The sequence below is a fragment of the Meles meles genome, chromosome 21 (genome assembly GCF_922984935.1).
Source record: "Meles meles chromosome 21, mMelMel3.1 paternal haplotype, whole genome shotgun sequence".
In the NCBI taxonomy this organism is placed as follows: Eukaryota; Metazoa; Chordata; class Mammalia; order Carnivora; family Mustelidae; genus Meles; species Meles meles.
This window is the reverse complement of record NC_060086.1, coordinates 20,903,738-20,922,721: the sequence shown is the minus strand read 5'-3', so window position 1 is coordinate 20,922,721 and position 18,984 is coordinate 20,903,738. Positions and strand designations below refer to the sequence as shown.

Sequence of the window (18,984 nt, the reverse complement as noted above, 5' to 3'; positions counted from 1 at the left end):
CTGTGGAAGAGGGTGGAGGAGGGAGAGGGACCCTCGTGTTTATAAACAGAAAAATGTCGGGGGGTGGAGGGGACGTGGGAGTCTGTGCCACAGCTCTGGCTGAAGATGTGTCACTATCGGGGCGGGGAAGAAGGGGCAGAAGGACTGGTTACTTCCTTCTTTCATCTTCGGGATCTGGAAGGAGAAAGGGAAGAATGAGGCCAGGAGGGCAGGAGGGGAGAGGAAGAGTCCCTCCTGGGCTCTCCGGCCCCTCCACGCCCGCACACTCACCTGGAGGGTCAGTGCAGGCCCCCCCACTCCCAGACTCACCTGCGTCCCGGCCCCGCCCCTCCCCAGCCCTGCAGCCCCTGCAGCGGACAGCCCGGCGCCCAGCGCAGCGCAGCCCCGCGGCCGCTGAGCGGACCCAGAGTCAGGACAGCGGCCCGCCCCGCCAGGAAGCTTGGGCCGTGGCAGCGGGGGAACAGAACAGCGAGCGCTAGTGACCTCGGGTGCCACCGAGGGGGAGAGGGGAGTGCATGGGGGCGGGCACAGCAGCTGGGGCGAGGGCGAGAAGAGGGCGATACCTGTGACACGGTTCAAAGAGATGGAGGAAGGGGAAACGGGTTATCCTATGGCCAGAGAGGACAGAGACACAGAGTTACGAAGGGTGGAGGCAGCCGTGGAGGGCCAAGAGGGCTGAGGAGGCTGCGGGCGCCTGCCCAGGCACAGAGGCATGGGGGCTCAGGGAAGGGACGCCGGTCCTCTCGGGGGGCCAGGGCACCCCGCTGAAAAGGAAGGAGGGGGCAGGCGCCTTCGCAGCACAGAGGGAGGGAGGGCTTATGGGGGGATGGGGGCAAACAGGGCTTGGAGGAGGGCTGGGGCTTACCCTCCAGGTAGTTCCGAGCAATGAACTTGAGGAGCTCATCGAGCACAATGACTGGAAATGAGATCTTCAGGACCATGAGCCACTGGGTGAGGTCCAGGGCCCGGAGCTTGAAGATCATCTGGGAGGACGGGTGGAAGTGGTGAGGACCGGTGTCCCTCTCAGGAGGGGCCGGGCAGGAGCCCCAGACCACCCCAGCCTGGCTCCCTCCTTCCTCTGCGCCCCAGCCCGCGGAGGCTCCCGGAGGGGCACAGAATGGTGGGTCCCGGCCCCAGAGGGCTCACCGGCAGAGGGTCTACGTAGAGGATGAGGAAGTGGAGGGACATGGAGAGGCAGATGGAGCCCACCAGCCAGATGTTCACCCAGGGGGGCATCCGCAGGAGGGACTGGTTCTCAGACAGGCTGCGAAGGGGAGGCCGAGTGGAGCCCGGGGTGAGGGACAGTAGAAAGCAGTAGTGAGCACAGAGAGGAAGGGGGAGGACACAGCGGCCTCCAGAAAGTGGCAGGGGCAGGCGTGCTGCCCTCACCTGTTGAGAGCGTTGCACATCTCGATGGTAACCAGCACGGACAGGGCCATGGTCATGGGCTCGGGGGCCTCAAAGACCTCACAGTCCAGGCCCTCAAAGTCAGGGTTTTCCTCGTTGCATTGCATGAAGTGAGTCTGCAGGGGGAGGGGTGAGGAGCTGGGATCCCACAGGCGCCTCCACGCCTCCCTCCTGCTCCCCACCGTCCTCCCTCCTCTGTCCTCCCTACCAGCTGGCTGTAGGTGACGTGAGGCCCGTCATCTGCATACAGGAACCACCAGGCGGCCGCTCCCACGGTGGCTGCACCCACGTAGCCTGCGGTAGACAGAAGATGGGAGTTGGGGTCACGGCTGGGGAGACGGGAGGTGTCAAGAGGGAAGAGGGCCCACTGGTGGCCATGCTAGGGGACTGGGTGTGCCACCCTGGGGGTTAGTCCCAAGGGTTGGGAAGGACTAGGGGGTCCTCGATCCATCCTGCTCACCCCCTATCGCCATGTAGCGGAAGAAGAGCCAGCCACTGATGAGGGGCTCCTTGGGGCTCCGGGGGGGCCGGTCCATGATGTCCAGGTCTGGTGGGTTGAAGCCCAGGGCTGTGGCCGGGAGCCCGTCGGTCACCAAGTTCACCCACAGCAGCTGCACGGGGATCAGGGCCTCCGGCAGCCCCAAGGCGGCCGTCAGGAAGATGCTGCCAGAAGGAGGCGGTCACGTGTCTGTCCTGCCTCCTGACCCATGGGCAGCACCCCCCCCCACCGGCCCCCAGGGCCAGCCTCCCGCCCTGGCCACTCACCAGACCACCTCGCCCACGTTGGAGGAAATGAGATAGCGAATAAACTGCTTCATGTTGTTGTAGATGGCACGGCCCTCCTCCACCGCGGCCACGATGGTGGAGAAGTTGTCGTCGGCCAGCACCATCTCGGACGCCGTCTTGGCCACGGCAGTGCCAGATCCCATGGCGATGCCGATCTCGGCCTTCTTCAGGGCAGGTGCGTCGTTGACCCCATCACCTGTCTGAGGGCAGAACGAGAAGGTGGGACGCAAACCCTTGCACATAGCCCTTCCAGGTGGGCTGAACCTCCCTCGTGCTGCTCAGGTCCCCAGGGTGCCCCCCAACGTGCCCCCCAGCAGTACAGCCCCACCGTCCCCTCACCATGGCTGTGATCTCATCGTAGGACTGCAAAAACTCCACGATCTTCGACTTGTGGGACGGCTCCACGCGGGCGAAGCAGCAGGCACGGCGGCAGGCCTCCCGCTGCTCGGCCAGGGGCAGGTCGTCGAACTCCCGGCCAGTGTAGGCTCGGTCAGCCACCTCTTCGTTCTCCCCGAAGATGCCGATTCGGCGGCAGATGGCAATGGCTGTGCCCTTGTTGTCCCCGGTGATCATGATGACTCGGATTCCGGCGTCCCGGCACAGCTGAATAGAGCCTGTGACCTCCTTGCGGGGTGGGTCCAGCATGCCCACCACGCCGACGAACGTCAGGTCCGTCTGGGGAGACGCCAGAGAGCAATAGGGTCAGCGCAACTCGGGAAATGAGCCAGGGAGGAAGCCGGGGGGCCGGAGGGATGGTGGAGATGGGGCCGGGCGTGCAAATCTCAGTGGGGCCTCGTAAGCCCAGGGGTGAGAGATGTCCCTTGCTCACATGTGTGCCTGGGGATGTGGCACTGCCCGGCCCAGCAGAGGTGGCCGCCCGTGGATAGTTCAAGAAAAGAGCTAGAACCGGGAGTTAGGGCAGTGGTTTCTGCTTTTGGAGGGGCCCCTCACTGGGTCTAAAGGCCTAAGCAAATCCAGGCTACCTGCAGGGCCACTGGGTCCCAACAAGAAAACGAAGGAATGGACTTGGGTGCCCTTCGGAGAGCCGGTCTGCAGCAAGGTAACGCCCATGTACCAGAGTGCAGGTCCAGCCCCGCTCTTGGATTGGGAATATCGTATCAGGGAAACATGGGGCAGAACTGAGGATGCCCAGGGACCACATGGGTCTCTGGTCTGGAGGCAAGGGCCTCGCCTCATCTGGGACAGGTTCACGGCCACCAGCAGAGCAGCCCTGGACTCACTAGATGGTTCCTACGGTCCTTCCAGATTCTAGGTTCTTCCCTGTGACTCTAGGGCCCGTGAGGCAGCAGGACACCATGTGGGCAGAACCAGGGGAGGCAGACGACTCTGGGGCGAGGGGGGCTTCCGTCCACTCACCTCATATTCCATGAACCTGGCAGAGTCATCCAGGATCATCTCTTCTCGCTTGGGGGGGCTGTCTCGGGTAGCCAGGGCCAGGCAGCGCAGCGTGTCCCGGCCAGTGCCCCACTCCTTGATCACTGACAAGATCTTGTCCTTCACCGGCCCCGTCATGGGCACCCGGGTGGTGCCAACTCGCACGTAGTTACAGCGGTCAATGACCCCCTCAGGGGCACCCTAGGAGACCAGGCGAGGTTTCAGGGACCCCTTTCTTCCAGGGCACAGTGATGGAGGGCAGGGATAGGAGAGGGCTCCAGGACTGGGAAGAAGATTTCTGATTTCTGACCTTAACAAACATCTTGTTGCCCACGGCAGCCCGGGATTTGGCCGGGGAGCAGTAGACAGACATGGACTTCCTGTCCCGAGAGAACTCCAAGGTGAATTCCTTCTTCATTAGCTGGCGGATCACCTGGGAAAGAGGAGACAGAGAGGGAGAGGCCAGACATGAGACTGGTGGGATAAGAATGATGATGCTGCATCACAGAAGGGCAGAGTCCCAGATGCTGTAAAACATAGTCAAAAAGGATCTGGAGGTCAGAGCAGACCATAAGCCGAGTCTTAGAATGGAGCTCAGTCTGGTACCTATAGCACAAACGGAGAGAACTTCAAGACCGGTGCTGTGGCTTTCTTACAGTGTCCAGTTCAAAGCACAACTGAAACAGGATGGCACAGTATGGCACCATCTAGAACTTTCAGTTGTGATGGGAATGTTCTGTAATCAGAACCATCCAATATGATGCCACTGAGCACGGTTATTCAGCATGGAAAAATGTGTCTGGTGCAGCCGAAGAGGTGAGTTTTTACTTTTATCTCATCTTAATTAATTTAAATTGCAACAACTACATGTGGGCTCCTAGGGACGTGCTACTGGACAATATAGACCCAGTGCCTGGCATGTAGTAACAAACGTGCCACAAAATTGAACACGAGCCCTTTTCCACCCAATGCATCATAGAGACTTCAAGAGAAAACAAGTGTGGGGCGCCTGGGTGGCTCAGTGGATTAAGCCGCTGCCTTCGGCTCAGGTCATGATCTCAGGGTCCTGGGATCGAGCCCTGCGTCGGGCTCTCTGCTCCGCGGGGAGCCTGCTTCCTCCTCTCTCTCTGCCTGCCTATCTGCCTACTTGTGATCTCTCTCTCTGTCAAATAAATAAATTAAAAAATCTTAAAAAAAAAAAAAAAGAAAACAAGTGTAAAAGTAACAATAAGAGATAAGGTGATGTTTATATTAGCATTTGTAAATTTCTCACACCCTCTCTACTGAGAGATATTTATTTGTTTTCATTATTCTTATCCTATTAAGTAAAGCAGCAACTTGGGGCGCCTGGGTAGCTCAGTGGGTTAAAGCCTCTGCCTTTGGCTCAGGTCATGATCCCGGGACCCTGGGATCGAGCCCTGCCTTGGGCTCTCTGCTCAGCGGGGAGCCTGCTTCCTCCTCTCTCTCTGCCTCTCTGCCTACTTGTGATCTCTGTATGTCAAATAAATAAATAAAACCTTAAAAAAAAAAAAGCAGCAACGAGCATCTTGTATATACAAAAAAGAGAAAACAAAAGAATGAGCAATGTGGAGAACACAATGTGCAAGAGGAGCACAACATACACGTTGAAGAAACATTAATAGCAAAGTCTTAGAGAGGAAGAGAGTGGGGTTTGTTCATCCAGACAAGGGAAGCACCACGATGGGTGGCCATGGCCTGTGCCCAATGCCTTCCCTCCAGCCAGGGACACATCAGGAGGCAATATCATCAAGGGGGACTGTCGCGAGATGGCGGCGAGGGTGCATCGGTCCAGGGGCAGGAAGGCCTACCCAAAGTCGGCCTGGCCAAGAACAGCTGAGGCCAGCTGCCCATACTGACTAGGGTCCTGGCATGGGGCACAGAGCCCTGCCCAGCCAGACTGGCGGCCTCTGCCCCCCAAGGTTCCCCGGGTCCTAGCCTGTGTGACCCGGGACGAAGAAGGACCCCATGGGAGGGAGCACCCAGGCTCACCGAGTTGCAGGCATTGGCCCTCTCCACCTTTGAGAGGCTTCTCACATCAGTGTTGAATACATTCATCTTCTCCACCAGGGTGGTGAGCGCCGTCTCGGTGGCCTCGCCCACCTTCTCGTAAACACCTTTGGTCTGAGAGGACAGAGGAGGAAGAAGAAGTAAGTGATGGGCACAGCCAGCCCCTTGCTCCCATCTTCCTCCTAGAACGGGAAGGGGGCCGGCCACTCCCCCCCCTTCCCACCCAGGAGAGGCCTCGGTACAAAGCGTCCCCTTCCCACGCTGTCTGGCGAGGAGGCCCCGCCTCGGCCGGTTGGAAGGGGGCTGTGTCAGGAAAGGAGGGGTTACCTCATTGAAGTCCAAGGCGGAGTCATTGCAGAGGGCACAGATGGTGGCCAGCTCCACCAGCCCATCATACTGCCCTGAGCGGACGGGCTTATCATTCTTCAAGCTGGCAGCAGGGCGGGGAGGAAGGAAGGAAAAGAGACAGGTAGAGGAGAATAGGGACCGAGATGCAGAGAGAACATGGGGAAAGTGGCGAGGGACAGTTGGGGACATGGCCACCGATGTGGAGCTCAATCAGGCGGGAGAGAGAACAAGGTCAGGGAAGGAAGAGGAGAGAGAAAGGAAGATAAAACTAGAGGGAGGCCCGCGGGAGAGAAGTGGGGGGTGGGGAGGTGTCTGCGGGGGGCACGAGGAGCCAAGGGGAGGACTTCAGGGAACTTACACCTCTCCTTCTGGAGCATAAGTGGAACCAGTGATGGAGAACTCGTTCAGGACACAGATGTTTCCGTCCACCTTGTCGATGATAAACATCTGCGGGGAGAGGGGCCATGGGCACAGATGTCCTGCTCTCAGCATCCCCAAAGGCAGTCGACATCAAGGGGAGGCAGGTGCCCCATCTCTCTCCCAGCCGCCCCCAGAAACGAAGAGAGCCTCCTGCCAATCCCTTGCCATCATCCTCCATGTTCGGTGCTTGTGGCCCCCGAATAAAAGTCCCTAGTTTCTGCAGGCCACCCTGGAGGCCCCCTTGGACGAGTCAGTGAAAGGAGGCATGCGTGGCGAGGTGCAGGAGAGCCTGCGGCCCAGCTGTCGCTCCAGCCGCTCATGGTCACATTTTCCCGTTTTGCAGAAAGAGCCAGAAATCCAGGTTATTTTCCTGTGCAATCTCTTGACTTTCAAATGAGGGCCATCAACTCATGTTTAGGGAACAGGGCAGGAGCCTGTGGTCTGGCTTGGAAGCCTGGGCTTTGGAAGGTCCCGGAGAGGAGCCGCCCACCCGGAACTACACCCAGCAGGGGAGGGATGGGGCTTCAGAAGGGCTCCGACAGACAAAAGTTCTGTGGTCAAGTAAGTGTACAAAACCCTGGCTTAAATGAAGGGGCACCCCCCCGCCGATGGTCAGCCTGCTCTGAGGCTTTCAAGTGCAAGCAAGCACGGGGGTCTCCCCAGGGAGCACACAGTACAGCCCTTCTCGCCCTCTCTGACCGCCAGCCCTTGAGTCTCAGAACGGCAACTGATGCTGGTCGCACTGTTTCACTGAACTCAGTTTACAGCAGGGGTTCTTTGCCTGGGGTCCCTGAATGATCCCCCCCAACCTCAATCCCCCTGCCAAAACGTCTGGAAACTTGGGGGGAAAAATGACAACTCTTATTTTCTCTCTGACATTGAGCATTTCCTCTCAGTCACGAACGCAGGCAGCAGACCACATCGATATTAGCAACGCCTTCGACTGCCAGCAACAGGCCCACAGCTCCTTCCCCCATCAGATCGCACTCAGAGCCCTCAAAATAGCCGGCAGGCTCATGACTGCTTGGGCACCCACTGCTGGGTCTGCCTCGCACGCATCTGTCCCAAAGCAGAAGCGCAAACGCGTCGCCAGTGTGCTTGTAAGGCATTTGGGTGACCGTGTTTCAGTCGCGGGTTTCCTCCAGAGTCCAGTGTGTTTTTTAAACAAGAGCCCTGTGTGTTTTATTTTATACATTTAAACCACCATCCTGAGAGGAGATCCAGACTGCCAAAGGGGTTAAGTGCCCCGGTTTAGGAAATGCTATTCAAGATCAGTGTGCCCGGGGCCACCCAGGCCCTGCCACGGAAGACTAGTCCGGGGGCAGGGGAAGCCAGAAGGGCCCTCGCTCGTCCTTTTCATGGCCAGAAGGGTGGCGATCTACACTGTCCCTCTGCGCATTTCCTTCCCTGGCCGGGGGAGAAGCTGCCAGGGATGAAGGGCTGACCCCATCGTTGGAGGGCTTCTGTCACCCCAAAGGCCATCTTGGGAGTGGGAGACCCCCACCCTTCCCTGACCTTGCACACAGACATCTGGTTGGTGGTGAGGGTGCCCGTCTTGTCAGAACAGATGACGGAGGTGCAGCCCAGAGTCTCTACAGAGGGCAGGCTCCTCACAATGGCGTTCTTCTTTGCCATCCGCCGGGTGCCCAGGGCCAGGCAGGTGGTGATGACTGCAGGAAGGCCTGTGGGGAGGAAGGGGAGGACGTGAGGCCTGGAGCCAGCGAATGTTACCCTACTTGGAAAGGGGGCCTCTGCAGATTCGATCAGCCCACGGGAGGAGAAAGAGAGCCTGCCACACCTTCTGGGATCGCAGCCACAGCCAGGGCCACGGCGATCTTAAAGTAGTAGATGGCTCCCCGGAACCAGGAGCCCCCGTGGACAGGATCGTTGAAATGGCCAATGTTGATGAGCCAGACGGCCACACAGATGAGGGAGATGACCTTGGAGAGCTGCTCCCCAAACTCATCCAGCTTCTGCTGCAGGGGGGTCTTGTCCTGCTCCGTGGCGGCCATTTGGTCACGGATCTTCCCAATCTCGGTGCTTACACCCGTGGCGGCCACGATGCCTAAGGCCTTGCCAGCGGCAATGTTGGTACCCTGGGAGGGCGGCCGAGAGGCGAGCAGTCAGGCGAGAGGCGACCCTCCCCCTGCACCCTCCCAGCAGCGGTCCTCATCTCGCCTCGCACAGCCATGTCTCTCCCGCACAGGGGCCTCTGGCTCAAGCGCATGACAGTTGGCTTGGCATGGCTCACCGAGAAAAGCATGTTCTTCTTATCCTGGTTGACAGCTCGGGGGTCAGGAACAGGGTCTGTGTGCTTGATGACAGATACGGACTCGCCTGCCGAGAAGGAGCCAAGAGGTTTTCAGATGACATCATGGCCTCCCTCCTCCCATCCTTCCTGTGCCTAACTCTGGCCCTGCTTGGTAGGACAGGGCCTGGTAAGGACCAAGCAACCGTTCTGGAGGAAGCTGAACTCTGGCCAAAGCCAGTGGAGGCAGGAGGGAAAATCCAACGCACTTGGAGTAAGAAGAACTTGACCCAGCTCGACCACTTATAAGCTGCATAATTTGGGATCACTTAACCTCTGTTCTCTCTAAAATGGGGACGATAATACATAGACTTCAGAACCAGGTCTTGGCGAAAGTGAAAGAAGCTCTTTCATGGGAAGGGGCACAGTCAACGACAGAGCACCTTCCAGGGAAGGAGACGCCTTCCTGTCGCCACTGGGCAGGGGGCCAGGGGAACTCCCCAGCCTTGCCTCCTTGGACCACAGGGAAGGCTCGCTGGTTCTTCACCTTCTCTCTCGCAGTGAAGAAACCGAAGCAGCTATGGTTTTAAGTGCATCCAGACCCTCCAGCTTATTCTAGAATCTATGGTTCCTCACTCAGGGCAGGAGGGGGGTGGTGTGGTTTTGAGGCAACAAGACAGCTCTCTGGGTATCTGAATGTCCATGTGGAAAGACGGGGTCAATGGCCATCTGGAGAGCAGCCCAAATGTCCCGCCCTCTCCCATGACCCCTTGTGTTTCAGGCTTATGATGGTGAACCAAGTTGGGCCATGCTGACGTCACGGGCGCCAGGGAGCCAGGAGGGGGCTGGCTGTTCTCTTTCATCTACCTGGAGCTTCATCCCTGTGTGTCCCCTGAGCTCCCCATCGTCTCCCCACGCCCTCTTGAAGCATCCTCCCACCCAGCCCACCGGACCTGTCAGGATGGACTGGTCAACCCGGAGCGTAGTAGATTTGATGGCCAGGATGCGGATATCCGCGGGGACTTTGTCCCCCACTGTGGAGAGAGTAGAAGAGAGTGAAGTCAGTCAAGAGAGGAGTTTTCTTCCTTTCCAAGGAAAGCCCGATCTTTGTCTGACTACCTCACCTGGTTCCTCAGGTCACTGGGGCCGGGTACCCTCCCCGGGCTTGAGTCAGGCCTTTGGCATAGGCTCCCATAGCCCCAACAAGCATCCCCCATCAACACTCATTCCAACTGCCCCTGTTTCTTTTCTCTCCTCCCTCAGCTGTGAGCCCGTGAGAGGGCCTAGTGCATGGCACATAGCACATGCTCAATAAACAGCTACGCTGAGCCGCCAAAGGGAAGATTCGGAACCATCCAGTTGTGTAATGAGACAGCAAAATAGAGAGGGAAGCAAGAGGGAGAAAGGCGGGGAGAGGAGGGCAAGAAAAAAACTAAAAGAAACCAGGTGAATTTGAGAGACACACCTCAATTTGAGAGGGGAGAGGAGGCCGCAGAGTCACGGCGGGGACAGGGGTAGGGGAACAGGAAGAAACAGGAGAAAGTACAAGAATGGAGAAAAATCTGTGCGGAGCAGGACAAGAGGTAGAGCCTCTTGAGGTAGAGGAAGGATGAGATGGGCAGGAGGAGAGGGAGAAGCTGCAGGGGCAGTGGGGAGAGGTCCCGCAGGGCCTGGCAGAGACCGCCCAGCAGAAACGCACCAGGCCCTGGATTGCGCACCCAAGGGAAGGCATGAAGCCATGGTGGATGAGGTGAGTGAGCTGGGGAGACTGGCAGGAGGGAAGGAACAGCCGAGCAGGCCACAGGAGATGCCCAGGAGGGGTCAGTCCAGGAAACCACCTTGCAGGTAGGCTGACAAGGCTGATGACGTCCGCCTCCCCCACCAGACTTCAGGGCCTTTGTAGAGGCTAATGGCCTCCCAGGGCCTCTGCTCATCTCTCCCGATCCCATGGATGGTACCTGGGGCTGGGGTTCATTGGGCCGCTTTCCTTGCCCTGTTTCTAAGGTTCCTCCTCCTGTGCCAGAGGAAGCTGACGGAGGAGGGAGGAGGGAGGAGGTCGGAGACGGAGTTGGGCGGGACACCCTGTCACCCAAGCCCAGGCGATATTTATAGACATTCATGGCGCTGACTCTGAACTGTCACTGTGGCCGGACGGGCCTGTGATGGTGCCCTGGGGTCTTCAGCCCGCCCTCCCTCCCTCTCCCTAGGCCTCCCGTGGTGGCAACTGGGGCGTCTAGTGGAGGCAAGTGGGCCTAGATACTTTTCCCTCTGCCAGGGGCCTGGAGACGAGGGAAGGCCTGCACAGGGCAAATATGAAAACCGCTGAAGGGGGCAGAATCCCAGTAATCTTAGCCACCCGGCCCCCACCCCTCCCCGGTCAGGCATTAAGTGTCCCTCACCGGAGAGGCGGGGCCCCTCCTTGAGCTCCCCTCCTCCCAGGTCCCGTGCTCCCTGCTAGGGCCTGAGTTTCCCTTACATGGTTGGGGGCTTGAGACTTCGGCCCCCCTCCTCCCTTCTACCCTCACTCCTTCCCCTTCAAGAGGCCTCAAGGGCACCAAGAGGTCAAGATTTAAAGCTGACCAAGCTTGGGGGTGGGTGGAAGGAGAGAGAAGCCAGGCGTCGGGAGGGGGGTGGAGACGGGGCCATTGGCAGGGACTAGGCTCCACCTGTTGCTTGCAAGTGCTGGGTGAGAGGAGGGGGAGCAGGGGGTCCGCCTGGAGTGTCAGGGACAGGACTGGCTGTTCCTGCTGAGACTCTGACAGGGAGGGCTTCTCTGGCCACGGTGCCCTGGGGTGACCTCCTGAGGAGTCTGAGAAGGAAAAGCAAAGGCTCCGCCATCCCGGCTACCTCCCAGACAGCAGAATCGGGGCCCCCACCCTCCCTGTACACATCCTCTTGGCCTCGAGGTCAAGGCCTCCCTACCTGGACCACTCACTCCCATCACTTACCAGCCACCTCCACGATGTCCCCGGGGACAATGTCCCGAGCCTTGATCCTTTGCACTGACTTGCGGTCAGCCCGGTAGACTTTCCCCATCTCGGGTTCATATTCCTTCAGGGCCTCGATGGCGTTCTCTGCATTACGCTCCTGGAAGGACAGGGTGGAGGAGAGGGGGGTCAGCAAAGGGAGGAAGGTTGTGGAATGGGAGGGGACTGGCCAGGGAGGATCAGGACGGCCAGGGGCCAGAGTCCTGGGGGAAACAGGGACAGGATAGAGGAAAGGGCCCGTCACACAGTCCTGGCTCCTGGCATCGGGGAGTAGACAAACCCTGCAGGAGGGTAGGTATGCGTGCTGAGGAAACTGTCATTTATGGCCTAAGACAGGCAAGGCGGTTCAGGGGAGACAAAAAAAGAGAATCAAAGAAAATCAGAAATCAAGGAACAGGAAGAGTAGAGGGTGATAAAGGATGAGAAGGAAAATCAGGCTGGCATTGATTGACCTGCTACTATGTGCCAGGCATACAGGGCTGGTAACTCCACAAACATCATCTTTTTCCATCTCAGCACAACCCAGGGGCAGGATGGTTAGCCCCATTTTATGAGGGAGGACACTGAGGCTGAGAGGGGATAGGAAATTTCCTGGATTACAGAGCCAGCTAGTGACAGTGGGAACACCAGTCTCCTGTTTCTTCCCCGAACTCCATCTTCTTTCCAAACTGGGCATTAGGAACAGAGAACACTTCCCAAAGGAAGTGACGGAGGAGGAGGAGACTGGGAGGGAGGCTGACCCGTTTAGGGTCAGGATGGGAAGGAGTGAGGCGGGGTCATGGCTAACCTGCCAAACCCCCACGATGGCATTAGCAATGAGGATCAAGAGGATGACAAAGGGTTCCACAAAGGCGGTGATGGTCTCTTCGCCTTCCTCGAACCAGGCCAGCACCTGCGGAGAAGGGGAAGGGAGACTAATAGTGATAAAGCCCCTCCAACACATAAAGACGGGCAATGAGGACAGGAACGTGCGCAGGAGCAGACAGCGCTGGGCATCGCGGAGATACTGCAGCCCCTCATTGGTCTGAAGTCCTTCCTACAGGCTCCAAAGCGCAGACTCACACGAGCGCTGCCACTGCCCTCGTGCAGCGGGAACTGGAGGGTGTAGACATGCACAGCTCGGGGTTTAACTGGGAATGTTTTTGGATTTCCCTGGCCAGGCTGTTGGCCTCTAAGCAAAGCTCACCGGACACACAGACCAACGACCCCCAACAGCCACATCCATCCCATGGGAGCCAGAACTCCACAGGGAAAACCCTGCGGTCCTTGCAGACACTAGGGGGGAGGGGGGCCTACAGCCCTCCCCAACAGCCCAAGGCAGGGAAGCTCCAATTTCATGAGGGAGCAGGAGGGGGGATAGTGTTACGGGGCCTCCAGTACACACCCCACCCCAGCTGTTGCCACTGCCAGGCAACAGCCACAGGCAAATGTCAAGGAGCAAATCTGAGAAGGGAGAAGGGAGGCCCTGCCAGCTAGTACTCAGGGACCCACAGGGCCTCTATGAAGGAGACCAGGGGACAGGGGGAATTCTTTGCCCCCAGTCTTGTCTTCCGTCGGGGCTAAGATGTTAAGGAAAAACTCCAGGAGGCAAGCAGGCTGCTGGGTGGTGTGTGCTGGGGAGGGGTGGGAGCTCCGGGGCCAGAGAGGTGGCAGCCCTGCGACTGCGAGGGGCCCCGGGGGAGGGCGGGCAAGGTCAGGCCGGATGGGTGAGGAGGGGGCCCCCAGGAGTTCTAGGCCTGATGGGCGGTGGGCAGCGAAGCCCGGGGACAGGTGAGGGGTCTGGCTGCGCTTCGGGCGCACTTGGAGGAACCCTCACACCAGCAGCTCTTTCCCGCCTCTGGGAGGGAGTCTTTGCCGCGACCAATCAGCGTCAGGAGGGCGGGGCGGGGGCTCCAGGAGGCTCGGGGATTGGTGGAGCGGCTGCGCGCCCCGGGGCATACCGGGAGTAGTGGTGGCCCGAGCTCAGCCGAGTCCGAGCCTGAGCTGAGCTGGGGAGACCGGCGCTTGGGGGGTAACCCGAGCCCTTGAAGCCCTTGAAGCTGCGGGGGTGGCTTAGCTTCAGTGTTTTGGCTGAGAACACCCTTAAAGCTTAAAATAAAACCTGCCTGTGGGGTGTGGAGGAGGACCAAGGCATACGCGCATCAGCGACCCCCTCCCCCACCCCCCTCAGTTCTGGTCTGGGGAAGAGGATGCTGAGGGCTTGGACCAGAGGAGCCGAGGAACCGGAGCCCCCGCGCCCATGGATGCTTCACACCCCCGACCCACACCCCGGCCGGCCCCCAGATGCCTGCCCACACTTACGAAGGAAATGCAGGCGGCCAGAAGAAGGATCCGCACCAGGAGGTCTTCAAACTGCTCTATCACCAACTCCCACAGGGACTTCCCTGGGGGAAGAGGCAGAGGAGGGCGGCCCCCCGGGGTCAAGGTCTGGTGGATGACTGGCTGGGACTCAAAGTGCAGGCTGGGATCCAGGGACTGAGAGTGGCCTTCCAGCCTGAGCAGGAAGGTTCTGGGGTGATGAGCAGGCTGCTTGGTACTGAGAGGGGACTGAGGGAGCTCACCAGGAGTCCAGACACAGGCTCCTCAAAGTGGTGGTGGGCAGTTAGTTGCTCAAGGGCTGGAGGCCTCATAGAGAAAGTGCGTGGAAACTCCTGTCCCTAACCAGATTCTAACCTCTGGGGAGGGTATTTGCTCCAGGAGTCAGTAGGGAGAAGGTGGGGAGAAGGGAGTGGGGCACGGTTGTGGGGTGGGGGACGGTCATTAACAGAGCTCAGGGATTCCAGTAGCTTACCTTCTTCAGCAGGGAGCTCTATCCAGGGGAAAAAAGAAGAAAAGGACATATTCATTTGGGGTTCAGTCTGATGTCCCCCACATCCAGGATTCTAGCTAAGGTAAGAGAACCGGGCCACCAAAAGGGCATCGGAGGTTCAGCAAGGTCATCCCATAAATCTTCCCAAAACTCTAGTCTCAGGGACCCTGTCTTGTTAGTCTCCTCTTACCCCCTGAAGTCACTGGACCATGGCCCAGCTCTTCCCTAAGGTACTCTGGAGGGAGAGACTCCAGTGTGTGTAAGTGTGTGAGTGTGTGTGGGGTGGGGGGCAAGAGGGCGTTACCAGCCTCTCCTCCAAGGGACACTTACCATTGGGGCCGTATTTCTCCAGATGCCGCTTCACTTGGTCCGGGCTAAGGCCTGTAGTCTCGCTCACCCCAAAATAGGCCAAACATTCTTCGGTGGTCTTGGAGTGTGCAGCCTCCATTGTGCTCCCTTCCTGGGGGCCAGGGGGCGGTGTGCTCCTTCTGGGGGGTGGTTCTCACGCTTCGGGGGCCTTCCTCAGTGTCCACCTGCCTGTTTGCCTTTTCTCTCCTGCCCCCCCCCCACGTTTTTCTTCCTTCCACGAAGCTCTGACCCCCGTCCCACTTGCAGCAGCCGGCCACCCCCCCACCCCCCAGCTGGTCCTTATGAGGGAGTAGGGGGGGCCGGGCTCCCCCCGCCCAGATCAGGGATTGGCTGGCTAAGACTCTGGCAGGAGGGGTCAGAAGAAAGATATTTCTGCTGACAGAGGGGGAACAGTGGGGCTGCAGCCTGAGATGTCACTCATGAGGGAAGCTAAGGTGGCCCCAGCCCCAGGGAAGGGGGGGCAGGGAGAGACTTCACTGACTGTTTTGCTGACCCCTCCCTCAGTTGCCTGGACTTCCTCAGTTGTACCGAATTTCCTGTTCCAAAGTCCTCCCTGCAGTTCTTCCCCTCGTACTCCCGGGCCTCCACCTTTCTCCTTCCCTGACTCCCTCCTCTCCCACCCAACCTCTTTCTATTGCCACGGTCTCCTTCCTCACCCAGTTTGCTGAAAGGGCAACAGATACTCCAACCTTCAGGGGATGGGAGAGGAGGACAACATCCTTTGGGGGCCAAAGGAAATGGCTCTAGAGGGACAAGGGGAAATAGGGAGGGGAGAGGGTCAAGGGGACAGGGCAGAAAACGGTAACCCTACCCTCGGGAGGGGTTGCTGCAGCCATCAACAAGGGATTTAGTGTCCAAGCCCTGGTGAGCAAAGCCAGGACTGCCTGTCTCTCCCCCAAACTCCCCCCTCTCCATCGCTTTAACTCAGCCTCTGGAAACGTAGCCTTTGGGGGGTCCACTCATCCCTGGCAGGGAATCCCCTCCCCAAGAAAATAGGATACCCAGGCAGCCAGGTAATCCAAGAGGCTACAGAATGTGCTGATGATGGAGGGGGAGGGATCAATGTTTCAGGATGGGGGCGGGAGTCACCCCAAGTCCTGGAATGAGGGTCTCCCCATTCCACACTGTGTTCTTTAACTCAAGGGGTTCACATGGCAGATCCTAGAAGGTATGTAGTCCACACTCTGCCCTGGCCCTGAACTCTTCTCCTCCAGGGGAGGGAGGCTCAGAGGCTGCATGCTCAGGTGCTGGGCATATCCCACAGGAAGAAGCATGAGGAAGAAGGGGTGTCGAGGAAAGGGGGCTGGGAAGCTGGATCGAGCAGAGGCTCCAGACCAAAGGAATGGGGAGGGGGCAGATTGATGGGGACATGTCTAGGGGGAAATAAGGACAGAGCAGAGCTGGGGAGACGGAGACGGGGCCGCCAGGGTCAGAGGGAAGTCTGAGGAGCAGTGGGGAAAGGGACAGCAGGGAGCCGGCCTGCCCAGCCAGGTGGGTGGGGGCCCAGGGCTGGGTGCAAAGCCATGAGTTGTTGCTGAGCGGCTGGCCCTGGTGTCAGCTTCCTTGTCGAAGCAGCTGCTCTGAGCCCCCCACCCCCATCCCTGCTCCTAGATGGGGGCGTCTTTTGGTTGCTACCAGGGCAGCTGCTGGAGGAGCAGACAGAGGGTGGCCTGGGCTGTGGGGCAGGGGAGGGAAGGAGGGTAGAGAGAGGAGAGAGTTTCAGTGAGAGTTAATAGTGGAAGGTCAGGGAGGGGAAGAGGGAGCCTCAAGTCCTTCCTGCCTCTAGGCCTCCAGCTTCCTGAGATGGACAATCAGAGGAGTATGGGCCACCGAAAGGGTTCTCCGGGCTGCTTCCCCCACTGGTGCTCAGGTTCCTAAGCAGATGATGGCCGGGGAGACAGCGAGAGAAGGAAGGGGAAGCCTCACTTTTGGCTAGCAGGCAGGCCAGGCCAGCAGGGGTGGATGGCACTTAAGGATTTAGCCCCCCCATAATTATCCCCTCCTCTGCCTAGACTTGGGGGGGAGGGGAGCTTCTGGGGTGAGTTGAGGACATGGTGCTCCGTCCCTCCTCCTTTTCATGGTTCCCAGGAATCCCTCCCTTGAGCTGTGACCTGAGGAGGGGGGCTCAGATAATGGGGGTCACGTCCACAGGCACCTCCATGTGGCCCAGCACCCACCTTCTTAGGCCAGAGTCAGACTCAGCATCTGCCAAGCCTTTTGGTGCTCTCTGCCTTCTCCCTGCCACCACCTGGAGGATTGACAGGGGCACTGAAAGGAGCAGGAATGCCCAAACATGGAGAAGGGGGAGAAGAGTGGAGGGATCCAGGCTCCAGGGGAGCTGAGAGCAGGAGGCTGAGGACAGGAGGCAGTCTTTACAGGAAGCTGCTGCCAGTGGGGCCCTTTAAGGTGACCCCTCCCAACTTCCCAGAGGGGAAGCTGAAGCCAGAGAGGGACAGCCACCCCACAGGAGCTGCAGAAGCCTGGCCACCAGGGAGGCTGAGGGTGTGGACTGGGATGGAGGAGGGCACTGGTTCTCTTGGATCCCTCCCCGGGGGTCTCCAGGCCCACAGTTGGAAGGTGTTCCTCCCCTCCTAGGAGGGCTGAAGCTAGGAATAGAAGCCTGGTTCTGAAGGACAGGGACACAGAGCCTGGCTGGACCCTGACGGGTCCCAAACTTCAGCTCAACCATCCTTAAAGAGAGGCTTAGAACAAAACAGTCTCTTAAGCTTCTCTGGCCAAGACATGCAAATCTTGGGGTGGGGGGTGTTCCTTGGTCCCCTCCCCCCCACCTTCAGAAGGCAAGTCCCTGAAGCTGGCAGGGTTTAGGGGGAAGGGGAGCCTCACAGCACCAGTTGCTGCTAGATTAGGAGGGGATCAGGTCCTGCTTACCCTGGGGCACCAAAGCCTTCACTCACCACCTCCTTTTCCAGAACACAGCACCCAGCTCCCCAAACCATCCCCTCCTTTGCAAGGCTAATTCTATCCCCAGTCTCCTGAGATCATGGTTTGGGGGAGCCCGAGATTAAATAAAACTGGGAGAGCCAGCAGGCTTCCCCCAGCTAGCCCCCAGCCTGGGTGGCCTGTGAGCCCAGCTGTCTCCTGTCCATCTCCCAACAGGACGCAAGGCCCAGAATAGCAAGGTCATAAGCGTGGCTAGGGCCTCTTGGAGGTGGGGACAGTGGCTGAGGGGCTCGAGAATATAGGCTCCATGCTGCACAGGAAGGAAGCTGAGAGGCAGCAGTGGGTTAGAAAGGGGGAGGGTCAAGGGAAAAGGGATCCTTCAGAACCGGGCCCCTCCTTGTGGGCACCCACCACCTGTAGAGCTGGGAAACCCAAGGGTGCCCTCTGCTGGAAGAGGGTATGGCTGCAGGTCAGTTCAGAGAGCAGAGGCGGGGCTGAACGGGGGTGCTGCAAGGAGGGAGAGATGTTGCAAACTCATTCCCACGGGGGCTGGGAAGGTCATGTGAGTGCAGTGGGCCAGTGGGAATGGGGCAGATGTGGAATGTGGAAGGCGGAGCATGTGAGGCTGGATCTTTGGATTTTCAGGAGGAGCCGGTCATCTGAACTTCTATGTGAAATTCCAATGGAAACACTATACAGGCCAAGCAAATCATGTATGCAGTGCCAACCCAGATAAAACTTCCCACTTGACAGATGAGGACAACTGAGGCCTAGAGAGGTTAACACCTTGCTGAGGCCAAACAGCAAAGCAGAGGAAAAGCCAGGCATGAAAGCCAGCATCCTCCGTTATCTACCCTCCAGCTTCCCAGCTTGGCCCCAAGAAGGGGGGCAGCCAGACTGCCCTAGGGCCCCTCTGCAGTCAGGCTCTGTGGCTGCCGCATTCAATCTCTCCCAACACAGCCACTGCACCCCAGCCCTGGCCCCACAGTCTCTCTCTGCCTGCTTTCTGCCTAGAGCAGGAAGCCTTCACTGAAGAATTCCGAGCAGGAAGGGGCCTTAGAGGTGGTCCATCCTGCTGCTCATTGCTCTGTCCCATTAAGAGAACTTGGCTGGAGACCCTGGGAAGCACTGTTCCTTCGGCTCTGCACTTACCGCTCAACCAAGAGCACAGCCCACAAGAGAGCCGTGAGCTGAGAGCACAGCGCTGGAGGGCGACAGGGACTTGACCTGACACAGCCTTACAGCCACTCCGCTCTGGAGCAGGCAACACTGAGTGGGCTGCCTTC

At 58.9% G+C, this 18,984-nt stretch overlaps 1 protein-coding gene across 3 annotated transcripts; it reads right to left on the bottom strand.

Annotated features, from left to right (window-relative positions):
• Window positions 1–37: 37 nt before the first annotated feature.
• ATP2A1 (ATPase sarcoplasmic/endoplasmic reticulum Ca2+ transporting 1) lies at window positions 38–18,907 on the bottom strand. Of its 3 annotated transcripts, XM_045994352.1 has the most exons (23): window positions 14,759–18,907; window positions 14,411–14,428; window positions 13,921–14,003; window positions 12,407–12,511; window positions 11,581–11,719; window positions 9,586–9,666; window positions 8,636–8,721; window positions 8,183–8,480; window positions 7,900–8,066; window positions 6,323–6,411; window positions 5,944–6,046; window positions 5,599–5,730; window positions 3,899–4,021; window positions 3,571–3,789; window positions 2,533–2,868; window positions 2,173–2,393; window positions 1,868–2,070; window positions 1,616–1,701; window positions 1,390–1,523; window positions 1,147–1,264; window positions 866–983; window positions 564–608; window positions 38–174 (listed from the first exon to the last, which is right to left on the bottom strand). In XM_045994352.1, exons 1-22 carry the CDS (start codon window positions 14,874–14,876, stop codon window positions 604–606), a joined length of 2,982 nt encoding a protein of 993 aa, XP_045850308.1. In that variant the 5' UTR covers window positions 14,877–18,907; the 3' UTR covers window positions 38–174; window positions 564–603. The 3 variants fall into 3 exon arrangements, 2 of the variants coding, with proteins under 2 accessions (XP_045850308.1, XP_045850307.1); XM_045994351.1 differs by lacking the exon at window positions 564–608 and having other exon boundaries at window positions 41–174; XR_006816759.1 differs by lacking the exons at window positions 564–608; window positions 1,147–1,264 and having other exon boundaries at window positions 152–174.
• Between the last annotated feature and the right edge of the window lie 77 nt (window positions 18,908–18,984).